This window comes from Oncorhynchus tshawytscha, linkage group LG07 (genome assembly GCF_018296145.1).
Source record: "Oncorhynchus tshawytscha isolate Ot180627B linkage group LG07, Otsh_v2.0, whole genome shotgun sequence".
NCBI lineage: Eukaryota > Metazoa > Chordata > Actinopteri > Salmoniformes > Salmonidae > Oncorhynchus > Oncorhynchus tshawytscha.
Genome location: NC_056435.1, coordinates 57,147,081 through 57,171,571, shown reverse-complemented (window position 1 = coordinate 57,171,571; position 24,491 = coordinate 57,147,081). Strand labels below are relative to the sequence as shown.

General features: G+C 45.8%; 1 protein-coding gene across 2 annotated transcripts in view; it reads right to left on the bottom strand.

Annotated features, from left to right (window-relative positions):
* The window catches only part of LOC112255329 (serine/threonine-protein kinase WNK2-like), a 59,406-nt gene that overhangs the window by 9,225 nt on the left and 25,690 nt on the right, over positions 1 to 24,491 (bottom strand). For both annotated transcript variants that reach the window (XM_042324681.1, XM_042324682.1), the window contains exons 5-21: positions 24,292 to 24,380; positions 23,560 to 23,779; positions 22,771 to 22,905; positions 22,543 to 22,651; positions 21,172 to 21,365; positions 18,608 to 18,781; positions 17,501 to 17,653; positions 14,206 to 14,523; positions 9,945 to 9,997; positions 7,945 to 8,107; positions 7,629 to 7,745; positions 3,067 to 3,237; positions 2,785 to 2,827; positions 2,023 to 2,484; positions 846 to 1,768; positions 488 to 545; positions 18 to 91 (exon numbers count right to left, since the gene is read on the bottom strand). In XM_042324681.1, the coding sequence (XP_042180615.1) occupies positions 18 to 91; positions 488 to 545; positions 846 to 1,768; positions 2,023 to 2,484; positions 2,785 to 2,827; positions 3,067 to 3,237; positions 7,629 to 7,745; positions 7,945 to 8,107; positions 9,945 to 9,997; positions 14,206 to 14,523; positions 17,501 to 17,653; positions 18,608 to 18,781; positions 21,172 to 21,365; positions 22,543 to 22,651; positions 22,771 to 22,905; positions 23,560 to 23,779; positions 24,292 to 24,380 (3,456 nt within the window). The remainder of the gene's footprint in view (positions 1 to 17; positions 92 to 487; positions 546 to 845; positions 1,769 to 2,022; positions 2,485 to 2,784; positions 2,828 to 3,066; positions 3,238 to 7,628; positions 7,746 to 7,944; positions 8,108 to 9,944; positions 9,998 to 14,205; positions 14,524 to 17,500; positions 17,654 to 18,607; positions 18,782 to 21,171; positions 21,366 to 22,542; positions 22,652 to 22,770; positions 22,906 to 23,559; positions 23,780 to 24,291; positions 24,381 to 24,491) is intronic.

Here is a 24,491-nt window from a genome sequence, read left to right as displayed (position 1 = left end):
GTAACACAGTAAAGTACCTTAAACTGGCCTCTGGATCCAGAGCCAGAGCAGGAGGTAGAGTGTGGTACGTTTTGTCTCCTAGACATGGGAGCTTCAGACAGAGAGAGAGAGACTGAATGCCCAGGTTCTCTAATGACTACAATAAGAGCTGTTCAATAGGTTAAAGGAAAATAACTGAAACCTCTGTGGATCTTGAAATTGATCACTGTCATAGACAGCTGTTTGAGGGATCACAATAATGTTGTAACCTTCATACCACACTATAGAATGTGCATACCACACTATAGAATGTACATACCACACTATAGAATGTACATACCACACTATATAATGTACATACCACACTATAGAATGTACATACCACACTATAGAATGTACTTACCACACTATATAATGTACATACCACACTATAGAATGTACATACCACACTATATAATGTACATACCACACTATATAATGTACATACCACACTATATAATGTACATACCACACACCGCAGAATCACTCAACGTGCTCAAACTGTCCATCCTCTCTGGAATCTGAGGCTGAAAGAAGGAGTGGGGAGGGAGGGAGGGAGGGATGAGAAAAGAGAGAAGTGAAACAGAGAAAGACAGTTGACAGGGAGAGAATAAAGAGCAGTGGGATAATGGTCAACATTTAAGGATGAATGGTGGACATAGATTACATGTACTTTACATGTAGTCTGGGGTGTGAATGAAGTTACTTTTAAGGACTAAACAAATCTCAGAACAGAAAGTATGGTTGCATCCCAAATGTATTGCACTATTTAGGGAATAATAGGGTGCCATTCTATGATTTATACGGAATAAAGGTTCTGTGTTTACCAGTTGTTCCCCTGTCCGGTAGTGCCCCTCCCCCATAGGTCGGGGAGTGCTGCTTCCTGAAGCCAAGGTGGAGCTGTCTGGGCCAGGAGGGGATTGGACGTACTCCGTCCCCGAGCCTGGCGTCTCCGCAGCACTGCCTGATGGATACATGGGGGCGTACTCCTGGTACAGCAGGGTCCTCAGCTTCTCGTCCAGAGTCTTGATGGTGCTGTCCACAAAGCCCCCTCGGCCACCCACCCCTCGCCCCTCCCCATCTGACTCACTGTGCCCCCCTGCCGTGTGCTGGTGGGGGGCAGGGCTCTGGGGTAGCGAGGGGGCCTTTGATCCACCCATGGAGAAGGGCTGCTGGAGCACCACAGGCGGCTGGGAGCGGTCAGGGCGGGCAACGGAGGGGTAGGAGAGTTGGAGGGACTCTCTGGCTGAGGAGGTAGAGGGGTCCTGGGAGGGCAGAAGGGTGAGAGGAGCTGATTTCCCCTGGGCTCCACCACTCACATCCAGGAACATTGGCATGGCCAGTGGGCAGCAGGGCACCTCCTCCACCATGGAGGCAGCACATGCCATCTCCGCCATCTTCTGGACGGCATGGATGGGGGAGATGGCACGAAGACGCCCTCCCCCCTGGTGCTCCTCTCCAGGCAGGGAGCTACGGAGACCTCCAGAGGGGGCCACTGGCAGAGCCAAGGCTGACTGGGTGTGATGCAGCCTGGGCAGGATAGAGCTGTGGGCCTGGCCCTCTGGAGGATGGCCTGGTTGGACAGATGGGGGGCCAGAGGGAGCTGAGACATGGGACATAGCCAGGAGGAGAGGGTCTGTGGAGGACAGGATGGGAGGGCTACAGAGGCCATAGCCCTCGTAGTTGAAGCCTCCACTCCACCCAGACACAGAGTTAGCTATGGAGGAGGACGCTGATACTGCAGGAAGAACTGAAAGAAGACACAATATAAGAGTAACATCCTATTTGTCTACAAATGTACAACAGGCCCACATCCAAAGACCTTAAACAGATAATATTTCAAACTAAAGCACATATATTGAGGATGTGGTTCATTCGTTTAGCACTAGAGGACAACATGGTACCGTTACTCCACCAGGATGACATAGTACTCAAATGGTCACATAGAAACAAAGTCACCTCTGTCTGAAGCAGTCCCTGCAGTGCCACAATCGGCAGACTTACCTGGCACAACACTTCCATCAGGCTGAACAGTCCCATCATGTTGAGTAGTTGCAGTCCCATCATGTTGAGTAGTTGCAGTCCCATCATGTTGAGTAGCTGTAGTCCCATCGTGTTGAGTAGTTGTAGTCCCATCATGTTGAGTAGTTGTAGTCCCATCATGTTGAGTAGTTGTAGTCCCATCATGTTGAGTAGTTGTAGGCCCATCGTGTTGAGTAGTTGTAGTCCCATCATGTTGAGTAGTTGTAGTCCCATCATGTTGAGTAGCTGTAGTCCCATCATGTTGAGTAGTTGTAGTCCCATCGTGTTGAGTAGTTGTAGTCCCATCGTGTTGAGTAGTTGTAGTCCCATCATGTTGAGTAGTTGTAGTCCCATCGGCAGACATGTTTGCAGTCCCATCCTGGTTGGAGGTGGGAGTCTCCTCCACTGGGCAGATGATGAACCATCGCTTCCCTGTGACGAGCACTGAGAGAGAAGAGAGATAGAGTGAGAGTGAGAGATAGAGAGAGAGAAAGCAATAGAGAGAAAAGGAGAGAGAGAGAGAGAGAGAGAGAGAGAGAGAGAGAGAGAAAGCAATAGATAGAAAAGTAGAGAGAGAGAGAGGAAAGTCATCAGCTATGGCAGCCAAAACATCACTAAGTCCTCAGTACAAGCTCCTTTCAAAACCTTCCTCCACAGACATCCCAATCACAAACAGAATAGATAGAGGATAAAGGAGAGGGAGACAAAAGAAGAGAGAGAAAGACTGAGAGAATGGAGAATTACCATTCTGCTGATAAACAGGCTGGGGTGCTCCCGGCTGCTGACTCTTTAGAGAGATAGAGAGACAGAAAACAGACATTTGAGTGTGTGTGTGTGTGTGTGTGTGTGTGTGTGTGTGTGTGTGTGTGTGTGTGTGTGTGTGTGTGTGTGTGTGTGAGAGAGAGTACATGTGTGTGCGTAAGTGTGTGAGAGAGTACGTGTGTGTGTGGTTTCTTTTAATGAACGTTCATGTGAGTAGACTAGTCTCTGTGTGTTAGTGGGTTGTGTTTGGGATGTCCCCGTCACCTCTCCCCCCGGCCCCCAAGAGGTGTGTCCCAGTTGGGGACTGCCCCCCAAAGCGGAGTCCGTCTCTCCCTCCATGTCCTCGCTCAGCATGTCCTCAGCCTTGTCCACGATGTCCTTCAACTGGTCAATGAACATCGCCTTCTCTATGGGTAGGATGAAGAAATTCTCTGCCTACACACACACACAAAAACACACACACACAAACGTGCACACACACACACACACACACACAAACATGCACACACACAAAAACACACACACACAAACGTGCACACACACACACGCACACACACACAAACGTGCACACACACAAAAACACACACACACAAACGTGCACACACACACACACACACAAACGTGCACACACACAAAAACACACACACACAAGCGTGCACACACACACACAGAGACATGGACACCACACACACACACACAGAAGATGTAACCACATGTAAATAATTATGAAGATATAACACTTCAGGAACAAATAACACTTCAGGAACAATCGTAACATACAGTAATTATACAATATCAGCCATATACAATATCAGGAAAAGTCAAATGACAAAAGGAAATACTATAGATAGAGAATGACCCAACAGTACAGGCTACATTAATTTCCCACATCTTCTGCTGTAGTGCATTGAGCTTGGTGACAGAGGAGGAACCGAAGGTCCATAGTCCTTTGAGCGATTGCTCTAGCTTGGTGACAGAGGAGGAACCGAAGGTCCATAGTCCTTTGAGCGATTGCTCTAGCTTGGTGACAGAGGAGGAACCGAAGGTCCATAGTCCTTTGAGCGATTGCTCTAGCTTGGTGACAGAGGAGGAACCGAAGGTCCATAGTCCTTTGAGCGTTTGCTCTAGCTTGGTGACAGAGGAGGAACCGAAAGTCCATAGTCCTTTGAGCGTTTGCTCTAGCTTGGTGACAGAGGAGGAACCGAAAGTCCATAGTTCTTTGAGCGTTTGCTCTAGCTTGGTGACAGAGGAGGAACCGAAAGTCCATAGTTCTTTGAGCGTTTGCTCTAGCTTGGTGACAGAGGAGGAACCGAAAGTCCATAGTTCTTTGAGCGTTTGCTCTAGCTTGGTGACAGAGGAGGAACCGAAAGTCCATAGTTCTTTGAGCGTTTGCTCTAGCTTGCCAGGAGTGGCAGACAATCTGCTTTGCAGTTTTGAGCATATTCTAACTGGTCCATTAATCCTTAAGAGTGTATTTATGCACCATTGCATTAAATCCCAATCAAAATCCCAATCAAAATCCATCTGTTTTTACATGTATGAATCTGTTATTCAATGCGTTTCATCAAATATGTTTTTCTACTTTTATACCTACAGGGGTCATAAAATTCCAAATCAAGTAGTAAAATGATCCATGGTACATAAAGGGAAAAAACTTCAAAACCTTATTCCTTGTGATTTATATTTTGACTGTCTTTTTTAGGAATGTGTTATTCAATGCAATACCAGTAAAGGCTAAATTCAATATTTTATTTAAAAAAAATATATACATACAGTTGAAGTCAGAAGTTTACATACACTCAATTTGGAGTCATTAAAACTTGTTTTTCAACCACTCCACAAATGTCTTGCTAACAAACTACAGTTTTGGCAAGTCGGTAAGGACGGTAAGGATGACACAAGTAATTTTTCCAACAATTGTTTACAGACAAATTATTTCACTTATAATTGATTGCATCACAATTCCAATTCAGGTACACTAAGACGACTGTGCCCAAAAGCTTGGAAAATTCCAGAAAATGATGTCATGGCTTTAGAAGCTTCTGAGGAGGCTTGCAACCCGAAGAACACCATCTCAACCGTGAAGCATAGAGGTGGCAGCATCATGTTGTGGGGGTACTTTGCTGCAGGCGGGACTGCTGCACTTCACAAAATAGATGGCCTCATGAGGCAGGAAAATGATGTGGATATATTGAATCAACATCTCAATTCATCGGTCAGGAAGTTAAAGTTTGGTCGCAAATGGGTCTTCCAAATGGACAATGACCCCAAGCATACTTCTAAAGGTGTGGCAAAAATGACAACAAAGTCAAGGTATTGGAGTGGCCATCACAAAGCCCTGACCTCAATCCCATAGAAAATTTGTGGGCAGAACTGAAAAAGAGTGTGCGAACAAGGAGGCCTACGAACCAAGCTCTGTCAGGAGGAATGGGCCAAAATTCACACAACTTATTGTGGAAAGCTTGTGGAAGGCTAACCGAAACATTTGACCCAAGTTAAACAATTTAAAGGCAATGTTACCAAATACTAATTGAGTGTATGTAAACTTCTGACACACTGAGAATGTGATGAAAGAAATCAAATCTGAAATAAATAGTTCTCTCTACTATTATTCCGACATTTTACATTATTAAAATAAAGTGGTGATCCTAACTGACCTAAGACAGCAATTTTTTACTAGGATTAAATGTCAGGAATTGTGAAAAACTGAGTTTAAATGTATGAGAGCATCAGCTGTTCCGGACAACTGTGTGATCACGCTTTCCGTAGCCGACGTGAGTAAGACCAGGTCAACATACACAAGGCTGATTACCAGGACGTGTGCTGACCAACTGGCAGGTGTCTTCACTGACATTTTCAACATGTCCCTGATTGAGTCTGTAGTACCTACATGTTTCAAGCAGACCACCATAGTCCCTGTGCCCAAGAACACAAAGGCAACCAGCCTAAATTACTACAGACCCGTAGCACTCACATCCGTAGCCATGAAGTGCTTTGAAAGGTTGGGAAGGGCTCACATCAACACCATTATCCCAGAAACCCTAGACCCAACATAATTGCATACCGCCCAAACAGATCCACGGATGATGCAATCTCTATTGCACTCCACACTGCCCTTTCCCACCTGGACAAAAGGAACACTCATGTAAGAATGCTATTCATTGACAACAGCTCAGGGTTCAACACCATAGTACCCTCAAAGCTCATAACTAAGCAAAGGATCCTGGGACTAAACACCTCCCTCTGCAACTGGATCCTGGACTTCCTGACAGGCTGGCCCCAGGTGGTGAGAGTAGGTAGCAACACATCTGCCACATTGATCCTCAACACTGGAGCTCTACAGGGGTGCGTGCTCAGTCCCCTCCTGTACTCCCTGTTCACCCACGACTGCATTGCCAGGCACGACTCCAACACCATCATTAAGTTTGCTGACGACACAACAGCGTCAACGATGAGACAACGACGAGACAGCCTATAGGGAGGAGGTCAGAGACCTGGCCGTGTGGTGCCAGAATAACAACCTCTCCCTCAACGTAGTCAAGACTAAGGAGATGATTATGGACTTCAGGAAAAGGAGGGCCGAGCACGACCCCATTCTCATCGACGGGGCTGTAGTGGAGCAGGTTGAGAGCTTCAAGTTCCTCGGTGTTCACATCAACAACAAACTAGAATGGTCCAAACACACCAAGACAGTCGTGAAGAGGGCATGACAAAGCCTATTCCCCCTTTGGAAACTAAAAAGATTTGGCATGGGTCCTGAGATCCTCAAAAGGTTCTACAGCTGCAACATCGAGAGCATCCTGACTGGTTGCATTACTGCCTGGTACGGCAATTGCTTGGCCTCTGACCGCAAGGCACTACAGAGGGTAGTGCGTACGGCCCAGTACATCACTGGGGCTATGCTGCCTGCCATCCAGGACCTCCACACCAGGCGGTGTCAGAGAAAGGCCCTACAAATTGTCAAAGACCCCAGCCACCCCAGTTATAGACTGTTCTCTCTACTACCGCATGACAAGCGGTACCGGAGTGCCAAGTCTAGGACCAAAAGGCTTCTCAACAGTTTTTACCCCCAAGCCATAAGACTCCTGAACAGGTAATCAAATGGCTACCTGGACTATTTGCATTGTGTGCTCCCACCCCAACCCCAACCCCCCCAAACCCTCTTTTTACGCTGCTGCTACTCTCTCTTTATCATATGTGCATAGTCACTTTAAATATACATTCATGTACATACTACCTCAATTGGGCTGACCAACCAGTGCTCCCCCACATTGGCTAAACGGGCTATCTGCATTGTGTCCTGCCACCCACCGCCCGCCAACCCCTCTTTAACGCTACTGCTACTCTCTGTTCATCATATATGCATTGTCACTTTAACCATATCTACATGTACATACTACCTCAATCAGCCTGACTAACCGGTGTCTGTATGTAGCCTCGCTACTTTTATAGCCTCGCTACTGTATATAGCCTGTCTTTTTATGGTTGTTTTGTTTCTTTACTTACCTATTGTTCACCTAACACCTTTTTTGCAATGTTGGTTAGAGCCTGTAAGTAAGCATTAGACTGTAAGGTCTACTACACCTGTTGTATTTGGCGCACGTGACAAATAAACTTTGATTTGATTTGGCTAAGGTGTATGTAAACTTCTGACTTCAACTGTATATGTTTTTTGATACCTAAAGGCCTAAAGGGGTCCTGCAATTCCAAATCAAATAGCTAAATGATTCATGATATGACCATCTTAAAACAATTCCATATGTTAGCGTAGTTGAACCAAACCCCCATTCGGGATGCAAACAGGTCTTCCAAGGTCATGACCTCACCATGTAAATAGCGATTTCTTCTGGAGCATCTCCGTCCAGGTCAAACTTGAAGGTTACCATTTTGTGGTTGTGGGTCTCCAGCTGGCACTCCACCATCTTATCGCCCTTGTTGCTCACCTGAGGGAGAAGGAGAAATCACTTTTAATGTGCAAGTACGGATATGCATATACTTTGAATATAGCAATATATGAATATACAGTATAAATGGTAATTTCTGTTTTAAACTTTATCCTTTGGACTTACTGAATAGCTTATGAATGGCAAAAACCTTGACCACTGGTCAGTTCGGAGAGGTGGGTAGTCAGGACGGACTTACATTGAGCATGCTCAGTTTGGGCTTGTTGGTCTTCTCTTGGCGTGAGCGTGTGCGGGTCGACTTGCGGTGGTGTTTCCGGGACTTCCCGTCTCCCTTCCCGCTGCTGGCCGAGCCATCGTAACCATCACTCATCTCCTTACCCGACGCCACATCTGAGTTGAAGCTAAAGGTAGGGATATGAAGGAGGTAAAGAACACTTTTAACCTCTACAGGATCGGTGTTCCGTCCCCCCACCTCCCCGTGGGACGGTTGAGCTAACATAGGCTAATGTGATTAGCATGAGGTGGTAGGAAACAAAAACAAATCCCAGGACATAGATGGGCAGAAAGCTTACATTCTTGTTTTTCTAACTGAACTGTCCAATTTACAGTAGCTATTATATTTACAGTAGCTATTACAGTAGCTATTATTATTTGAGGAGAGTGCACAATTACACACTTGAAAATGTATGAATAAACCAATTAGGCACATTTGGGCAGTCTAGATACAAAATTTTTAACATATATGCAATGGTTCATTGGATCAGTCTAAAACGTTGCACATACACTGGTGCCATCTAGTGGCCAAAGTCTAAATTGTGCATGGGCTGGGATAATATATCATGGTCTTTCTCTTGCATTTCAAAGATGATGGTACAAAAAAAATACATTTTTTTCTTTGTATTCTCTTTTATCAGATCTAGTGTGTTATATTCTCCTAAATTAATTTCAAATTTCCACAAACTTCAAAGTGTTTCCTTTCAAATGGTATCAAGAATAGGCATATCTTTGCTTCAGGTCCTGAGGTTCAGGAAGTTAGATTTGGGTATGTCATTTTAGGCGATAATTGAAAAAAAAGGGTTGGATTCTCTCTCTCTCTATATATATAATATATAATAATATATAATGAAGCAACATCTCAAGACATCAGTCAGGAAGTTAAAGCTTGGTTGCAAATGGGTCTTCCAAATGGACAATGACCCCAAGCATACTTCCAAAGGTGTGGCAAAATGGCTTAAGTACAACAAAGTCAAGGTATTGGAGTGGTCATTATTGCCACGTTCTGACCTTTTCCTTTGTTTTGTCTTTGCTTTAGTATGGTCAGGGCATGAGTTGGGGTGGGCAGTCTATGTTCTTTTTTCTATGATTGGGGATTTCTGTGTTTGGCCTGGTATGGTTCTCAATCAGAGGCAGCTGTCAATCGTTGTCCCTGATTGAGAACCATACTTAGGTAGCCTGGTTTCACCTTTGAGTTGTGGGTGATTATTTTCTGTTCTGTGTTTTGTGTATTCACCGTATAGGACTGTTTCGTTTCGTTCGTTGTCGCTTTATTGTTTTGTTCTTTAGTGTTCTGAGTCATAATAAATATCATGAACATTTACCACGCTGCGCATTGGTCCTCCGATCCTTCCTACTACTCCTCCTCCTCCTACATACACTAAATTAGTATTTGAGTGTATGTAAGCTTCTGACCAACTGGGAATGTGATGAAATAAATAAAAGCTGAAATAAATAATTCTCTCTACTATTATACTGACATTTCACATTCCATTCTTAAAATAAAGTGGTGATCCTAACTGACCTAAAACGGGGAATTTTTACTAGGATTAAATGTCAGGAATTGTGAAAAACTGAGCTTAAATATATTTGGCTAAGGTGTATGTAAACTTCAACGGTATATATATATATATATATATATATAGGTATGTATGTGTATGGATATATATATTTACCCAAACAATAGATGGGGGATTGGAAATGATGCAGACAATTACATTGATGGAAGCAACAATCTATATGCAATATTAATTCTGATCCACCCCTTAAAAATATATTATAATAATAAAAAATAAAACATTCAGGATTGACAGGGCAAGGTGTCCATTGTCACACAGTGTAGTGTTCTAGGTTTATTATTCACAGATAGTCAGGGTCACTCATTGTATCCACTAAAGCCCCTGTACTGTACATTGGGGAAAAACATCTTAACACTAGTCAAGTTCAGAAGGTATGGCCACACACCTGTCATAGCCTGCATAACTGTGAAACGCCATGGGTTTCTCTTGCACTGGCTCCTGGGGGAAAGACAATGGGGTTGTTGGATTCACAAAACATGTCATATGGGGTTGAGTATGCCTGTATCACAAATGGCACAATATTCCTTCCTATATAGTGCACTACTTTTGACCTGAACGGAACTATAGGGTAGGGAACTGTAGGGTACTGTAGTGTACAGTAGGGAACTGTAGGGTAGGGAACTGTCGGGTACAGTAGGGAACTGTAGGGTACTGTAGGTAACTTTGAGGTACTGTAGAGTACTGTAGGGAACTGTAGGGAACTATAAGGAACTATCGGGTAGGGAACTGTAGGGTACTGTAGGTAACTGTAGGGAACTGTAGGCTAGGGAATTGTAGGGTACTGTATGGAACTGTAGGGTACTATAGGTAACTGTAGGGAACTGTAGGGTAGGGAATTGTAGGGTACTGTATGGAACTGTAGGGTACTATAGGTAACTTTGGAGTACTGTAGAGTATTGTAGGGAACTGTAGGGAACTATAGGGTAGGGAACTGTAGGGTACTGTAGTGTACAGTAGGGAACTGTAGGGTAGGGAACTGTCGGGTACTGTAGGGAACTGTAGGGTACTGTAGGTAACTTTGAGGTACTGTAGAGTACTGTAGGGAACTGTAGGGAACTATAAGGAACTGTAGGGTAGGGAACTGTAGGGTACTATAGGGACCTGTAGGGTACTGTAGAGTACTGTAGGGAACTGTAGGGATCTATAGGGAACTGTAGGGTACTGTAGGGAACTGTAGGGAACTATAGGGAACTGTAGGGTACTGTAGGGAACTGTAGAGTAGGTTACTGTAGGGAACTCTAGGGAACTGTAGGGTACTGTAGGGTTTGGGAACTGTAGGGAACTCTAGGGAACTCTAGGGAACTGTAGGGTAGGGAACTCTAGGGAACTCTAGGGAACTGTAGGGTACTGTAGGGTTTGGGAACTGTAGGGAACTGTAGGGAACTCTAGGGAACTCTAGGGAACTGTAGGGAACTGTAGGGTAGGGAACTCTAGGGAACTGTAGGGAACTGTAGGGAACTGTAGGGTAGGAAACTGTAGGGAACTGTAGGGTAGGGAACTGTAGGGAACTGTAGGGTAGGGAACTCTAGGGAACTCTAGGGAACTCTAGGGTACTGTAGGGAACTGTAGGGTGCTGTAGGTGACTTTAGGGTACTGTAGAGTACTGTAGGGAACTGTAGGGTAGGGAACAGTAGGGTACTGTAGGGAACTCTAGGGAACTGCAGGGTAGAGACCTGTAGGGTACTGGAGGGAACTGGAGGAAACTCTAGGGAACTGTAGGGTAGGGAACTGTAGGGTACAGTAGGGAACTGTAGGGTAGGGACATGTAGGGTACTGTAGGGAACTGTAGTGTACTGTAGGTAACTTTAGAGTACTGTAGGGAACTATAGGGAACTGTATGGTACTGTAGGGAACTGTAGGGTGCTGTAGGTAACTTTATGGAACTGTAGACTAGGGAACTGTAGGGAAGTGTAGGGTAGGGAACTGTAGGGTACTGTAGGGAACTGTAGACTAGGGAACTGTAGGGTACTGTAGGGAACTGTAGACTAGGGAACTGTAGGGTACTGTAGGGAACTCTAGGGAACTGTAGGGTATGGAACTGGAGGGTACTGGAGGGAACTGTAGGGTACTGTAGGGGGCTTTGGGTACTGTAGGGAACTCTAGGGAACTGCAGGGTAGGGAACTGTAGAGAACTGAAGGAACTGTAGGGTACTGTAGGGAACTGTAGGGTAGGGAACTGTAGAGAACTGAAGGAACTGTAGGGTACTGTAGGGAACTGTAGGGAATGTAGGGAACTGTAGGGAACTGTAGGTAACTTTGAGGGTACTGTAGGAACTAGAGTAGAGAACTGAAGGGAACTATAGGGAACTGTAGGGTCAGGAACTGTAGGGTACTGTAGGGAACTGTAGGGTACTGTAGGAAACTTTAGGGTACTGCAGGGTAGAGAACTGTAGAGAAATGTAGGGAACTGTAGGGAACTGTAGGGAACTGTAGGGGACTGTAGGGTAGGGAACTGTAGAAAACTGAAGGGTAAATGAAGGGAACTGTAGGGAACTGTAGGGTAACTGTAGGGAACTGTAGACTAGGGAACTGTAGGGTACTATAGGGAACTGTGGGAACTGTAGACTAGGGAACTGTAGGGTACTGCAGAGAACTAGGGAACTGTAGGGAACTGGAGGGTATGGAACTGGAGGGTACTGGAGGTAACTTTAGGGTACTGTAGGGTACTGTAGGGAACTGTAGGGTACTGTAGGGTACTGTAGGGAACTGTAGGGTAGTGAACTGTAGGGTACTGTAGGGAACTGTAGGGTACTGTAGGTAACTTAGGATACTGTAGGTAACTTTAGGCTACTGTAGGGTACTGTAGGGAACTGTAGTGTAGGGAACTGTAGGGTACTGTAGGGGGCTTTGGGTACTGTAGGGAACTCTAGGGAACTGCAGGGTAGGGAACTGTAGAGAACTGAAGGGAACTGTAGGGTACTGTAGGGAACTGTAGGGTAGGGAACTGTAGAGAACTGAAGGGAACTGTAGGGTACTGTAGGGAACTGTAGGGGAATGTAGGGAACTGTAGGGAACTGTAGGTAACTTTGAGGGTACTGTAGGGAACTGTAGGGTCAGGAACTGTAGGGTACTGTAGGGAACTGTAGGGTACTGTAGGAAACTTTAGGGTACTGCAGGGTAGAGAACTGTAGAGAAATGTAGGGAACTGTAGAGTAGGGAACTGTAGGGGACTGTAGGGTCCTGTAGGGAACTGTAGGGTAGGGAACTGTAGAAAACTGAAGGGAAATGTAGGGTACTGTAGGGAACTGTAGGGTACTGCAGGTAACTGTAGACTAGGGAACTGTAGGGTACTATAGGGTACTGTAGGGAACTGTAGACTAGGGAACTGTAGGGTACTCTAGGGAACTCTAGGGAACTGGAGGGTATGGAACTGGAGGGTACTGGAGGGAACTGTAGGGTAGGACACTGTAGTGTACAGTAGGGAACTGTAGGGAACTGTAGGGTACTGTAGGTAACTTTAGAGTACTGTAGGGTAGAGAACTGAAGGGAACTATAGGGTACTGTAGGGAACTGTAGGGTACTGTAGGTAACTTTACAGTACTGTAGGGTAGAGAACTGTAGGGAACTGTAGGGTACTGTAGGGAACTGTAGGGTACTGTAGGGAACTCTAGGGAACTGTAGGGTAGAGAACTGAAGGGAACTGTAGGGTATTGTAGGGAACTGTAGGGTACTGTAGGGAACTGTAGGGTACTGTAGGGAACTCTATTGAACTGCAGGGTAGAGAACTGAAGGGAACTATAGGGTATTGTAGGGAACTGTAGGGTACTGTAGGGAACTCTAGGGAACTGCAGGGTAGAGAACTGAAGGGAACTGTAGGGTGCTGTAGGGAACTGTAGGGTACTGTAGGGAACTGTAGGGTACTGTAGGGAACTCTAGGGAACTGCAGGGTAGAGAACTGAAGGGAACTATAGGGTACTGTAAGGAACTGTACTGTACTGTAGCGAACTCTGGGGAACTGTAGGGTACTGTAGGGAACTGTAGGGTACTGTAAAGAACTGAAGGGAACTGTAGGGAATTGTAGGGTACAGTAGGGAACTGTAGGGTACTGTAGGTAACTTTAGGGTACTGTAGGGTACTGTAGGGAACTGTAGTGTAGGGAACTGTAGGGTACTGTAGGGAACTGTAGGGTACTGTAGGGGGCTTTAGGGTACTGTAGGGAACTCTAGGGAACTGCAGGGTAGGGAACTGTAGAGAACTGAAGGGAACTGTAGGGTACTGTAGGGAACTGTAGGGTAGGGAACTGTAGAGTACTGTAGGGAACTTTGATGGTACTGTAGGGAACTGTAGGGTCAGGAACTGTAGGGTACTGTAGGGAAATGTAGGGTACTGTAGGAAACTTTAGGGTACTGCAGGGTAGAGAACTGTAGAGAAATGTAGGGAACTGTAGGGGACTGTAGGGTCCTGTAGGGAACTGTAGGGAACTGTAGGGTAGGGAACTGTAGAAAACTGAAGGGAACTGTAGGGTACTGTAGACTAGGGAACTGTAGGGTACTGTAGGGTACTGTAGGGAACTGTAGACTAGGGAACTGTAGGGTACTGTAGGGAACTGTAGGGTAGGGTACTTTAGTGAACTGTAGGGTAGGGTAGGGTACTTTAGTGAACTGTAGGGAGCTGTAGGGTCGGGATCTGTCTGTGTAGCTACCTACCTCTTGGCTAGCCTCAGGTTGGGAAACGGTATATATGGACTCAGTTTCCAGGTTCTGCTGAGTCGTGGGCAGGCTGGTACCTTTCTGGGTGCCAGCCTGCTGCAAGGCTGCAGCCAGAGCCGAGGCCGGAGCCAGGGGTGGGGCCGGGGCTGGACTCTCAGGGAGTGTCTGATCAGACCCGGCTGCAGCAGCAGGGTCGGGGTCAACCATATGCCCCCTCCGGGGAGGGGACAGGATGGCAGGCTGGACGGGGTGGAGCGGGGCCTGTGGTGACACCGGAGCCTCTCCTTGGGAGTCCTGAGGGGCACCAGTCTGGATCTGGAGGGAGGAATAACTTAGTTATTACAGTACCCTTTTTGCCACTGCTGCTAACATTGTACAACCCATAGAAATAAACAGCCAGGTCACCTGTCATATAAGTCTGTTTTCGGAACCGGCCACTAGAGGCAACAGTAAGCGCTAGGGTTTTACTAGGGTGTTGTGGAAAGGGATGGTGGATAGGCGTATGCATCTCCCTCTGATTCCAAAGGTTGCAAGTTCGAATCCAGCGATAGAAAGTAGTTTTAAGACTTTGGTTTTAAGCCTATCCCAAACCCTAAACCTTACCATAACCATTCAGAGTTAATGTCTAACCTTAAGATTTCGGAGTTTATGCCTAAACTTCACCTTAAACACAAATTCTAAATTTGACATTTGAGAAATATTGATGAACGTTTAATTCAGACATGAGACTGTGAGTGCTAGTTGGAAATAGAAGGAATGGAACGGGCGTCCCCATTCAAGTCAATGATGGCATAATAGGTGGACTGGAGGCCACCGGGAGCATACCCATAGGAGGGAAGCAGGAATTAAAAGCAGAAAGTAAAAGCAGGAAGTCTACCCATAAATCTTTGAGATTTCCAGTCAAATTGCCAGGGTTAGATGTTCCAATTCTATTTCTATGGTACAACCTACTAGTTCATCGAAATGTGTGTTCTGAACTGTGCTACTGTCCATGTCTTACTGTCCACATTTCAACTTAAAGTAAAAATGCAAAGCCAACATATTTGGATGGTCTTGTAAATCCAGTATACGTAATGTATTTGGGAGGTTTGCTGTGTTTCAGGCATCATAGTAAGCTACGGTTGTAAATTCCTGTACCTTTCCACAGATTACCAGAAACCCTGGTTAGAGGACTGTGAATGTCCTTACTCCTTCTCACCTAATTTCAGGAATCTTCCAAATGGGATTTCAGGAAAACTAGGTAATTTGGGGGAAATTACTAGAATTTTACAACCCTACAGTGAGCATTAATTAGAATATTCACATGGAGAGGTTGCTCTGCCACGTGTTTCTCAGGGAGGTGGGCAAGGGGGGCGGTAGGGTGTACATCGGAGAGGGGCAGGTGGTAAGAAGGTTGGAGAAGGGGGAGGTCTTGCTGAGGGGTGGCAGGATAGACCGACTGATGCCATGGCTGCTGTCAGGGCATCCTAGGGGGCAAGGTCATGGCAAGCAGGGGGATGGGTACTGCCATGCCTAACGTCTGCTGGGGTTGTTGGGCCAGGGACACTGAGGTCTGGGGGGTGCCAACGGTGGTTAGGGAGGGCACAGTACAGTAACAGGGGCTGGGTGGACCAGGTACAGGGAGGGAAATCCTTGGGGGGTAGACAGGGCACAGAGGAGCCGGGGAGTAGGGGACAACTCGCATCCGCCTGGTGTCCCCACCATGGCAGGGTAAGGCAAGGAGGGAAACTATGGAATAAAAAAAGTGAAGTAAACATAATGAAAACGTAATAAACACAAAGCTTTAATCTCTCTGTTTTCCACAGGCATCAGTTTAGATTAGGGGTGAAACAAGTATTTGGTAGCATTGCCTTTAAATTGTTGAACTTGGGTCAAATGTTTCTGGTAGCCTTCCACAAGCTTCCCACAATAAGTTGGTTGAATTTTGTCCCATTCCTTCTGACAGAGCTGGTGTAACTGAGTAAGGTTTGTAGGCCTCCTTGCTCACACACACTTTTTCAGTTTTGCCCACAAATTGTCTATAGAATTGAGGTCAGGGCTTTGTGATGGCAACTCCAATACCTTTACATTGTTGTCCTTAAGCCATTTTGCCACACCTTTGCAAGTATGCTTGGGGTCATCGTCCATTTGGAAGACCCGTTTGCAACCAAGCTTTAACTTAACTTTTAACTGATGTCTTGAGATGTTGCTTCAAAATATCCACGGAATTTTCCTCCTCATGATGCCATCTATTTTGTGAGGTGCACCAGTCCCTCCTGCAGCAAAACACACCCACAACATAATGCTGCAGCCCCCGTGCTTCACGGTTGGGATGGTGTTCTTCGGCTTGTAAGCCTCCCCCTTTTTCCTCCAAACATAACAATGGTCATTATGGCCAAACAGTTCTAATTTTATTTCATCAGACCAGAGGACATTTCTCAAAAAAGTATGATCTTTGTCCCCATGTGCAGTTGCAAACAGAGTGTGGCTTTTTATGGCAGTTTTGGAGCAGTGCCTTCTTCCTTGCTGAGCGGCCTTTCAGGTTATGTCGATATAGGACTCGTTTTACTGTGAATATAGATACTTTTGTACCTGTTTCCTCCAGCATCTTCACAAGGTCCTTTGCTGTTGTTTTGGGATAGATTTGCACTTTTCGCACCACATTATGTTCATCTCTAGGAGACAGAACGCGTCTCCTTCCTGAGCGGTATGACGGCTACATAGTCCCATGGTGTTCATACTTGCATACTATTGTTTGTACAAATGAACGTGGTACCTTCAGGCGTTTGGAAATTGCTTCCAAGGATGAACCAGACTTGTGGAGGTATACAATTTGTTTATGAGGTCTTGACTGATTTCTTTAGATTTTCCCATGATGTCAAGCAAAGAGGCACTTTGAAGGTAGGCCTTGAAATACATCCACAAGTACACCTCCAATTGACTCAAATGATGTCAATTAGCCTATCAGAAGCTTCTAGAGCCATGATATCATTTTATGGCATTTTTCAAGCTGTTTAAAGGCACAGTCAACTTAGTGTATGTAAACTTCTGACCCACTGGAATTGTGACACAATTCATTATAAGTGACATAATCTGTCTGTAAACAATTGTTGGAAAAATTACTTGTGTCATGCACAAAGTAGATGTCCTAACTGACTTGCCAAAACTGTAGTTTGTTAACAAGAAATTTGTGGAGTGGTTGAAAAACAAATTTTAATGACTCCAACCTAAGTGTATGTAAACTTCCGATTTCAACTCGATCTGTGTTGCTTGAGCGTCATGAGTCTGTCAAGCGAGACTATCTACTTCCCACCTCTGTCTTGATCTGTAGTGGCTCAAAAGGGTGTGTGGCCTGGACAGGCTGCTGTAGAGGGGGAAGAGCACTGCTGGCCAGGAAGGCAGCTGATTGGACAAGACTGGTGGTGATGTCAGAGCACTGCTCAGGTAGAGGCTGACTGGTAGACAACTGTAGTAGGAGAGAGAGATAGAGAGAGAACGAGAGAGAACGAGAGAGAGAAAGAGAGAGGGGGGGGGGATGGGGAGGGGGAGAGATGGGGAGAGAGGATAGAGGCGAGGGGAGAGAGACAGACAGGCAGGGTGAGTAAACGTCATGACAAAGTTAATTGAACATCTATATCTGTCCTGTTCCACAAACATAATCTATTGCCTCAAACACTCTGCCTGTCCTGTCACCAAGTCTGGTTGGCAAACAGCCATATCTGTCTGTTTTTTCTGTCTGACAGGTACACGTACCACACATAAACACATGTCACCGGGTCTGGTTGGCCACAAACACATATGCACACACACACCCAGAAACACACACCCACCCACCCACACACAAACACACACACACTGACCCACACACAAACACACACCCACACCCACACACAAACACACACACACCCATACACAAAGACACACCCACCCACACAAACACACAAACACACACCCACCCACCCACACACAAACACCCACCCACCCAACCACACACAAACAAACACACACCCACCCACCCACACACAAACACCCACCCACACACAACACACACACACACCCACCCACAAACACACAAACACACACACACACACCCACACAAACACACACACACACACCCACAAACAGACACCCACACAGAAACACAAGGCTCCGGGCTTACACATACACACCACAGGGCTTGTCTATGTGTGAATATACTGTACTCACAGCTGAGAACAACAAACATCACAGCCACCTTCATCTCTGCTCATTGAACAGAAGCCTGGGGACAGACAGCATCTGACTGGACAGTCAATATTTTGTTATTGAGAGTCCCACAAACTATCACTTCTCATAGCTACACACTCACAGGTACACACACACATGCACATACACAAACACACATTCACACCCAAGTGTTGGATTCAGAACAGACCCTTACCTCCTGGTTGGGCTGGACAGGAGCAGTAAGCTGTGCCTGTGCCTGTCCAGTGGGGACATGGGCAGCAGCTGGGAAGCTCTGTATTGCAGCTGGTCTGCTCTTATGTACTGTAGGCCCTGGTGTGGCTGTAGCAGAGGTATGCTGAGCCTGGGGCTGGGTCAATCCTGTACTGGGCTGGAACAAACAGGGGAAAGGCAGGCTTTCAGCTCATGGCTAAGAGGATCTATAACACATCATATAGAACAATCATCTGGAGAAGAAAATTAACATTGAGACGAACACAAAAAAAATCATCAGCATCTTCAACTGAGAAATGTTCCTTCACAGGAGCAACACAGGAGTGAATCATTGTGAGCAGGGTTGATATTGCTGCTGGAAACTGCAGGATAAAGGGGAGAGGCTGCAGTAGTAAGGGGATCTACACAGGTGATCCATCATATCATAGAATAAATAGTAATCCAAGACATTCTCTGTCTGCTGAGGAGGGAACAGAAACAGCTAGAACTGAGGCTAGGGGGAAGTGTTGCAACATTTCAGTAACTTTTCCAAATTACCCAGGTTTTTCAGAAATCACAAGAGGAAGATTTCCAGAATCAGGTGGGAATAAACAGGAAATCTACAATCCTCCGATCAGGATTTCTGGAAGACCTGGGAAATTTGGGAAAGTTATCGGAACTTTGTAATCCTATTAGGGGTGGATTTTGGATTGGGAAGTAATGTTGCATCATGGTCATCATGGTCATCATGGGAGGGACAGAGGAAGCTGAGCAAAGCAGGAAGAAGAACCAGCCCCATGCCCCTGCTGCAGCTAGGTCGGGTGTCGCTATGGCAACTGATGGGCATGGTCAAAGTTCAATCAAGCCTGTCGTATCCCTGACCTACCATTGTGCCACCTGGACCACCTGGTCTGCCTTCGCTGTCATGTGGCGATAGAAGCAGAGCCTTTTCCAAACTCAGGCCCAAGCCCAAGCCCTGGTCTTGATTAGAATGCTCAGGCACAGGAGAGGTGGGCTGGCTTTGGCCAGGCCAGTAGGCCCCAGTGTCTGGTGGTATAGGGGAGCTGGTCCTGCGAAGCCCAGCCTTTCCATAGCTTTGGCTGGGCCAGTAGGCCCCAGTGTCTGGTGGTATAGGGGAGCTGGTCCTGCGAAGCCCAGCCTTTCCATAGCTTTGGCTGGGCCAGTACAGGGTGTCTATTGGTGTTGGGGAGCTGCTCCTGCGACTGACGATGTGTCTTAGACAGTGGTTGAGCAGGGACAGACCTCCACTAGAGGAGCGGACCAATAGGTAAGGAGGTGGGGCAAGATGTGAGGGTGTGGTCCAGAAGGGAGATGGAGGAGCAGACAGGGAGGAGGTGATTGGAGGGAGATTGAGCAGTGAGAGGAGGTGGGGGAGATTGATGGGGGGGTGGACTGGTGAGCACTGGGGAGAGGGAGGGAGGGGGGCATTTGGGGGTAGCCTAGAGACTCCCCGGTCTCCATCCTGGTCCTCAGTAGAAGGTCAAAGCTCGCACAGGCTCTGCAGGAGTGGGAGTGGGAGTGGGGCAGGGGCAGGTCAGAGGGGCATTGTATGGGCTTTGTAACCAGGATGGCAGGATGGGGGTGATTGACTGATTGACTGATTGAGTCATGGTAGGAACACTGATGATGCTGGGACAGTGGAGGGGACAGGACAGGATCCTGAGTGGGAGGGGGGAGGGAGGCTGCTGCGCACTCCTCTGAAATTTCGTCCCCTTCTCGGCTCCCACGTAGGGTATTATCTCGTTTGGGACAGAGGTGGCAGTGAGAACGACTCAGTGGCTTAGGGAGAGAGTGGGCCCTGCACATGTCAATCAAGGAGGTGCTTCCACGCCTAGTGCACTGATTGCTCCCACCACAACTCACTGTCCTCTCATTGGTCCCACAACCAGCAAACCAATATTCTGCCCTCTCAGGGGAGAGAAGAGGATTCTGAGATGCAGAGGGCTCACTGAAGTAGTGCTGCTCAGGTTGATCGGACAAAAGAAAACATATTTTAGTTCAGTTTGTCTTTACAAAGACAGAAACTACCCAAAACACAACATAAACAAGGAGCTAGAGACAAAGGGTATGTCTGACACTTGCAGTGAGAATATGTTTTGAAATACAATGAGGGAAAAAGTATTTGATCCCCTGCTGATTTTGTACGTTTGCCCACTGACAAAGAAATGATCAGTCTATAATTTTAATGGTAGGTTTATTTGAACAGTGAGAGACAGAATAACAACAACAAAAATCCGGAAAAACGCATGTCAAAAATGTTATAAATTTATTTGCATTTTAATGAGGGAAATAAGTATTTGACCCCTCTGCAAAACATGACTTAGTACTTGGTGGCAAAACCCTTGTTGGCAACTGACATGCGTTTTTCAGGATTTTTTTTGTTTGTTATTCTGTCTCTCACTGTTCAAATAAACCTACCATTAAAATTATAGACTGATTATTTCTTTGTCAGTGGGCAAACGTACAAAATCAGCAGGGGATCAAATACTTTTTCCCCCTCACTGTATGAGTTTGAGACAATGGGGCATTTTGTGTGAGAGAACTTACAGGTGGAGACTGGTAGGCCCCCTGATGAAACTGTGTGGTACTAGCATGGGAGTAGGCCACCTGCGGAGGCTGTGCAGTGGGCTGCTGGTAGGCCGCCTGGTGCAGCTGGGCCTGGGACTGCACAGGTGGGCTGTAGACCTGGGCTGTAGATATGGGCTCTGGGAGGGACTGGTAGGGGGCACTGTGCTGACTGTCTAGAATAATAGGGAACAGTGTGTGGAGAAAACATTACGCCAACCTCAGACAAGAGAGAGAGGGGGGGGTTGCCACAGAGATGCACTTTCTCCTTTACTGTGAGACAGATTCCTCTACAAGTGATTCATTATTCACAGAAATGACTACATTTATTCCAAATTTTAACTTATTAAACCCAGAGGAAAAACTAAAAAGACTCATGGGCGAAGTAGCAATGGCTCCTCTTGCAGCCAAATATGTATTTGCCTGCCATTGACTGAGGGACACTGAATAATAACATCTGCATAGTGAATAGTAACTTACTTATTATTACTATTATTGTTATTACTATTATTGTTATTTCTATTATTATTGTTGTTTATCATTCCAAATAGTAGTGGTATGGGTAGTAGGGTGATGAGAATGATAGCAGTTTAATGATGGTGGTGGTAGTAGGAGTAGTAGTAATGATGATGGTAGTTGTAGTACTGATGTAATGGTGAAGATGACAGTTATCTGGTTATAAGTTAGTTATAGTTTCATTTTCCATGTTTAGCTTGTAATATTTATTACATTTCTACTATATTGTTGTTATTTTTGTATTTACTTTTGTATTATTATTTACTACCATTTTATATTATTATTTGTTATTGTTACTTACTTTTATTACTTTTATTACAATATATATTGTATACATTGTTGCTTTGGCAATATTGACACAATGTTTTCCATGCCAATAAAGCAGCTTGAATTTGAATTTGAATGAAAGAGATAGCGAAAGAGCTAGATCGTAAGAAAGAAACAGAGGGACAAAGAGATTAAGCGTCATTATAATTCAAAAGCTGGGAGATGACTCAGAGCTGAGTCACTGGTGCTATTCACACCCTGCAGCAGTCTCTTTCTCTCTCGCTCTCGCTCTCTCACATACACACACTGATCTGCCTTTATGTCCCTCTATCTCTACCTGTCCTCTATAAGCCCTGTAGATATTCATCCGGATTACTTTGAACAGATCGGCCCTGCCTCAAGAGAAGGTGACCAGTGTATATATATATGTGTGTGTGTTTCAGTTACTTTAAGTATTGGTCCGTTTTCTTGTATGCACATTAGTCTATGTGTTTGTTTCTTTATTTGTTTGTTGTTTTCCTGTGTCTCTGTCTTTGCTATTAGTTCAGAGGCTGCAGAGCAGGTTCTTACATGGGGCCGGCAGGCTGCAGAGCAGGGTAAGGGGCTGGTCACCCTCTTCCTCCTCAGACTCTGCTGGGGCCAGTGGCGCCCCCTGTGGTGGTAACCCCATGCTGGGCAACTGCAGCAGAGTTGTTTATTGTAAACATTTGGTTAATAATAATATGATAACATTGATTCAGACAGACAAATAAAGGAACAAATTAAAAACCAACATCAACAACGACAAAATGCACAAACCTGTAGCAGGTTCTGGGTCTGGGTGTCGACTGCAGGGACGGTCCGATCCCTCCTCCATTTGATGAGAGCCACTCGGTCCTTGATGGACTTTCCTACTATCTTCACATCGCTGTCCAGGAAGAAGCCCGACTCCACCTACAACAGAGAGGTTATTACTAAACTAAGCACTAAAGGGAGTGCAATGTGACGCAGCATGGCAACGTAAATGTGATTGGTCAAGAATCCCCATGCTCCAAATGTTACACATTTCTCCATTCATCTTCTCTACTGTTTAGGGTCTTTCACTAAATTGTCTTTGCTATCACTAAACCAGGAAGAACCCAGAGTCCACCTACAGAGGACAGAACAGGATACAGAATAGTACAGGACTGGACAGTACACAGAATAGTACAGGACTGGACAGGGCAGGGAAGGATGTGGCAGGGCAATGCAGACAGGACAGGGAAGGATATGGCAGGGCAATGCAGATAGGACAGGACATGACTTGGGAGATATAGTCTGCACAGAACAGACGAAACCAAGATCACCATAGCACAGAGAGTGACAGACACTACACTCTAGAGGACACCCCAAGTGTTGTTTTTTAAACACTTCCCTTATCATAGAACAAAAATATATATTTTGACTCAACAAATAAAGTGTATCTATAGTTCTGTTTTTCAGTCTACATCATATATCCATATCATACTCTGCAACTGGCACTGCAAATACACCAACCGTTTCTGAACCATGATAACGTGAGCCCTACCAGAGTTATATACAATCTCTACACATGGCTCGGCAACTCACCATCTCCTGGGCCACACCCTCTGGGGTCTCTTTCTCCAGGTCAAAGGTGAACTCGATGGCCCCGCTGTCCTTGTACTTCCCCTTCAGCTTCTTAGGGTCCTCCACCCACACCTTGAGGGCAATGGAATTCTTTTTCCCATCATCCTCCTCGGCCAGCTCCACTCTTACGCCTGTGTCCTCCGCAAAGAAGGCATGGTTCAAGAGGTCCTTTATGGTGTACCTGAGAACAACCCACATTCAGTACAGTATACACACACACACGCACGTTCACACACACACATAACACTGCTGCTGTGCAAAGGTTATAGTATCCATCGGATCCAGAGATGTGAAATGTCAGTACACATAAAAACATCAACAGTAGCAGACCCAAATACTGGCACCAACTTCATACCTCAGGACAGAAACAGTGTGTGTGTGTGCGTGTGTGTGTGTGTGTGTGTGTGTGTGTGTGTGTGTGTGTGTGTGTGTGTGTGTGTGTGTGTGTGTGTGTGTGTGTGTGTGTGTTTATTGGTCACGTACACAGCAGGTATAAAAGGTGCAGTGAAATGCTTATGCAAAGTTGGCTAGGAGATAGCGAAAGGGCGACCGTGTCTGTGTGTGTATGTTGTCATTTTGGTATGTGTCTGTGTCGCGTATGTGTGTTGTGCGTATGTGTTGGTTTTTACCATTTAATGCTTTCTATCTGCTCAGTTCTTTACTTTAAAGGTGGACTTGACTCTATCCACTTACCTCTCTTCCCTCCGATGGCAGATACACTCCCCGATGATCTCCTTAATCTCTGGGTCACTGATCTTATCATAACTGGCAGGTTTCACCCCCTGGAGATGCCAGCCACAAATAACAACTATCTTCAGGATGACAAGTACGAAGAATATCATATGATATCTCAAACGTTCTCACACTGACACTCACATTCACATTCAGACGCA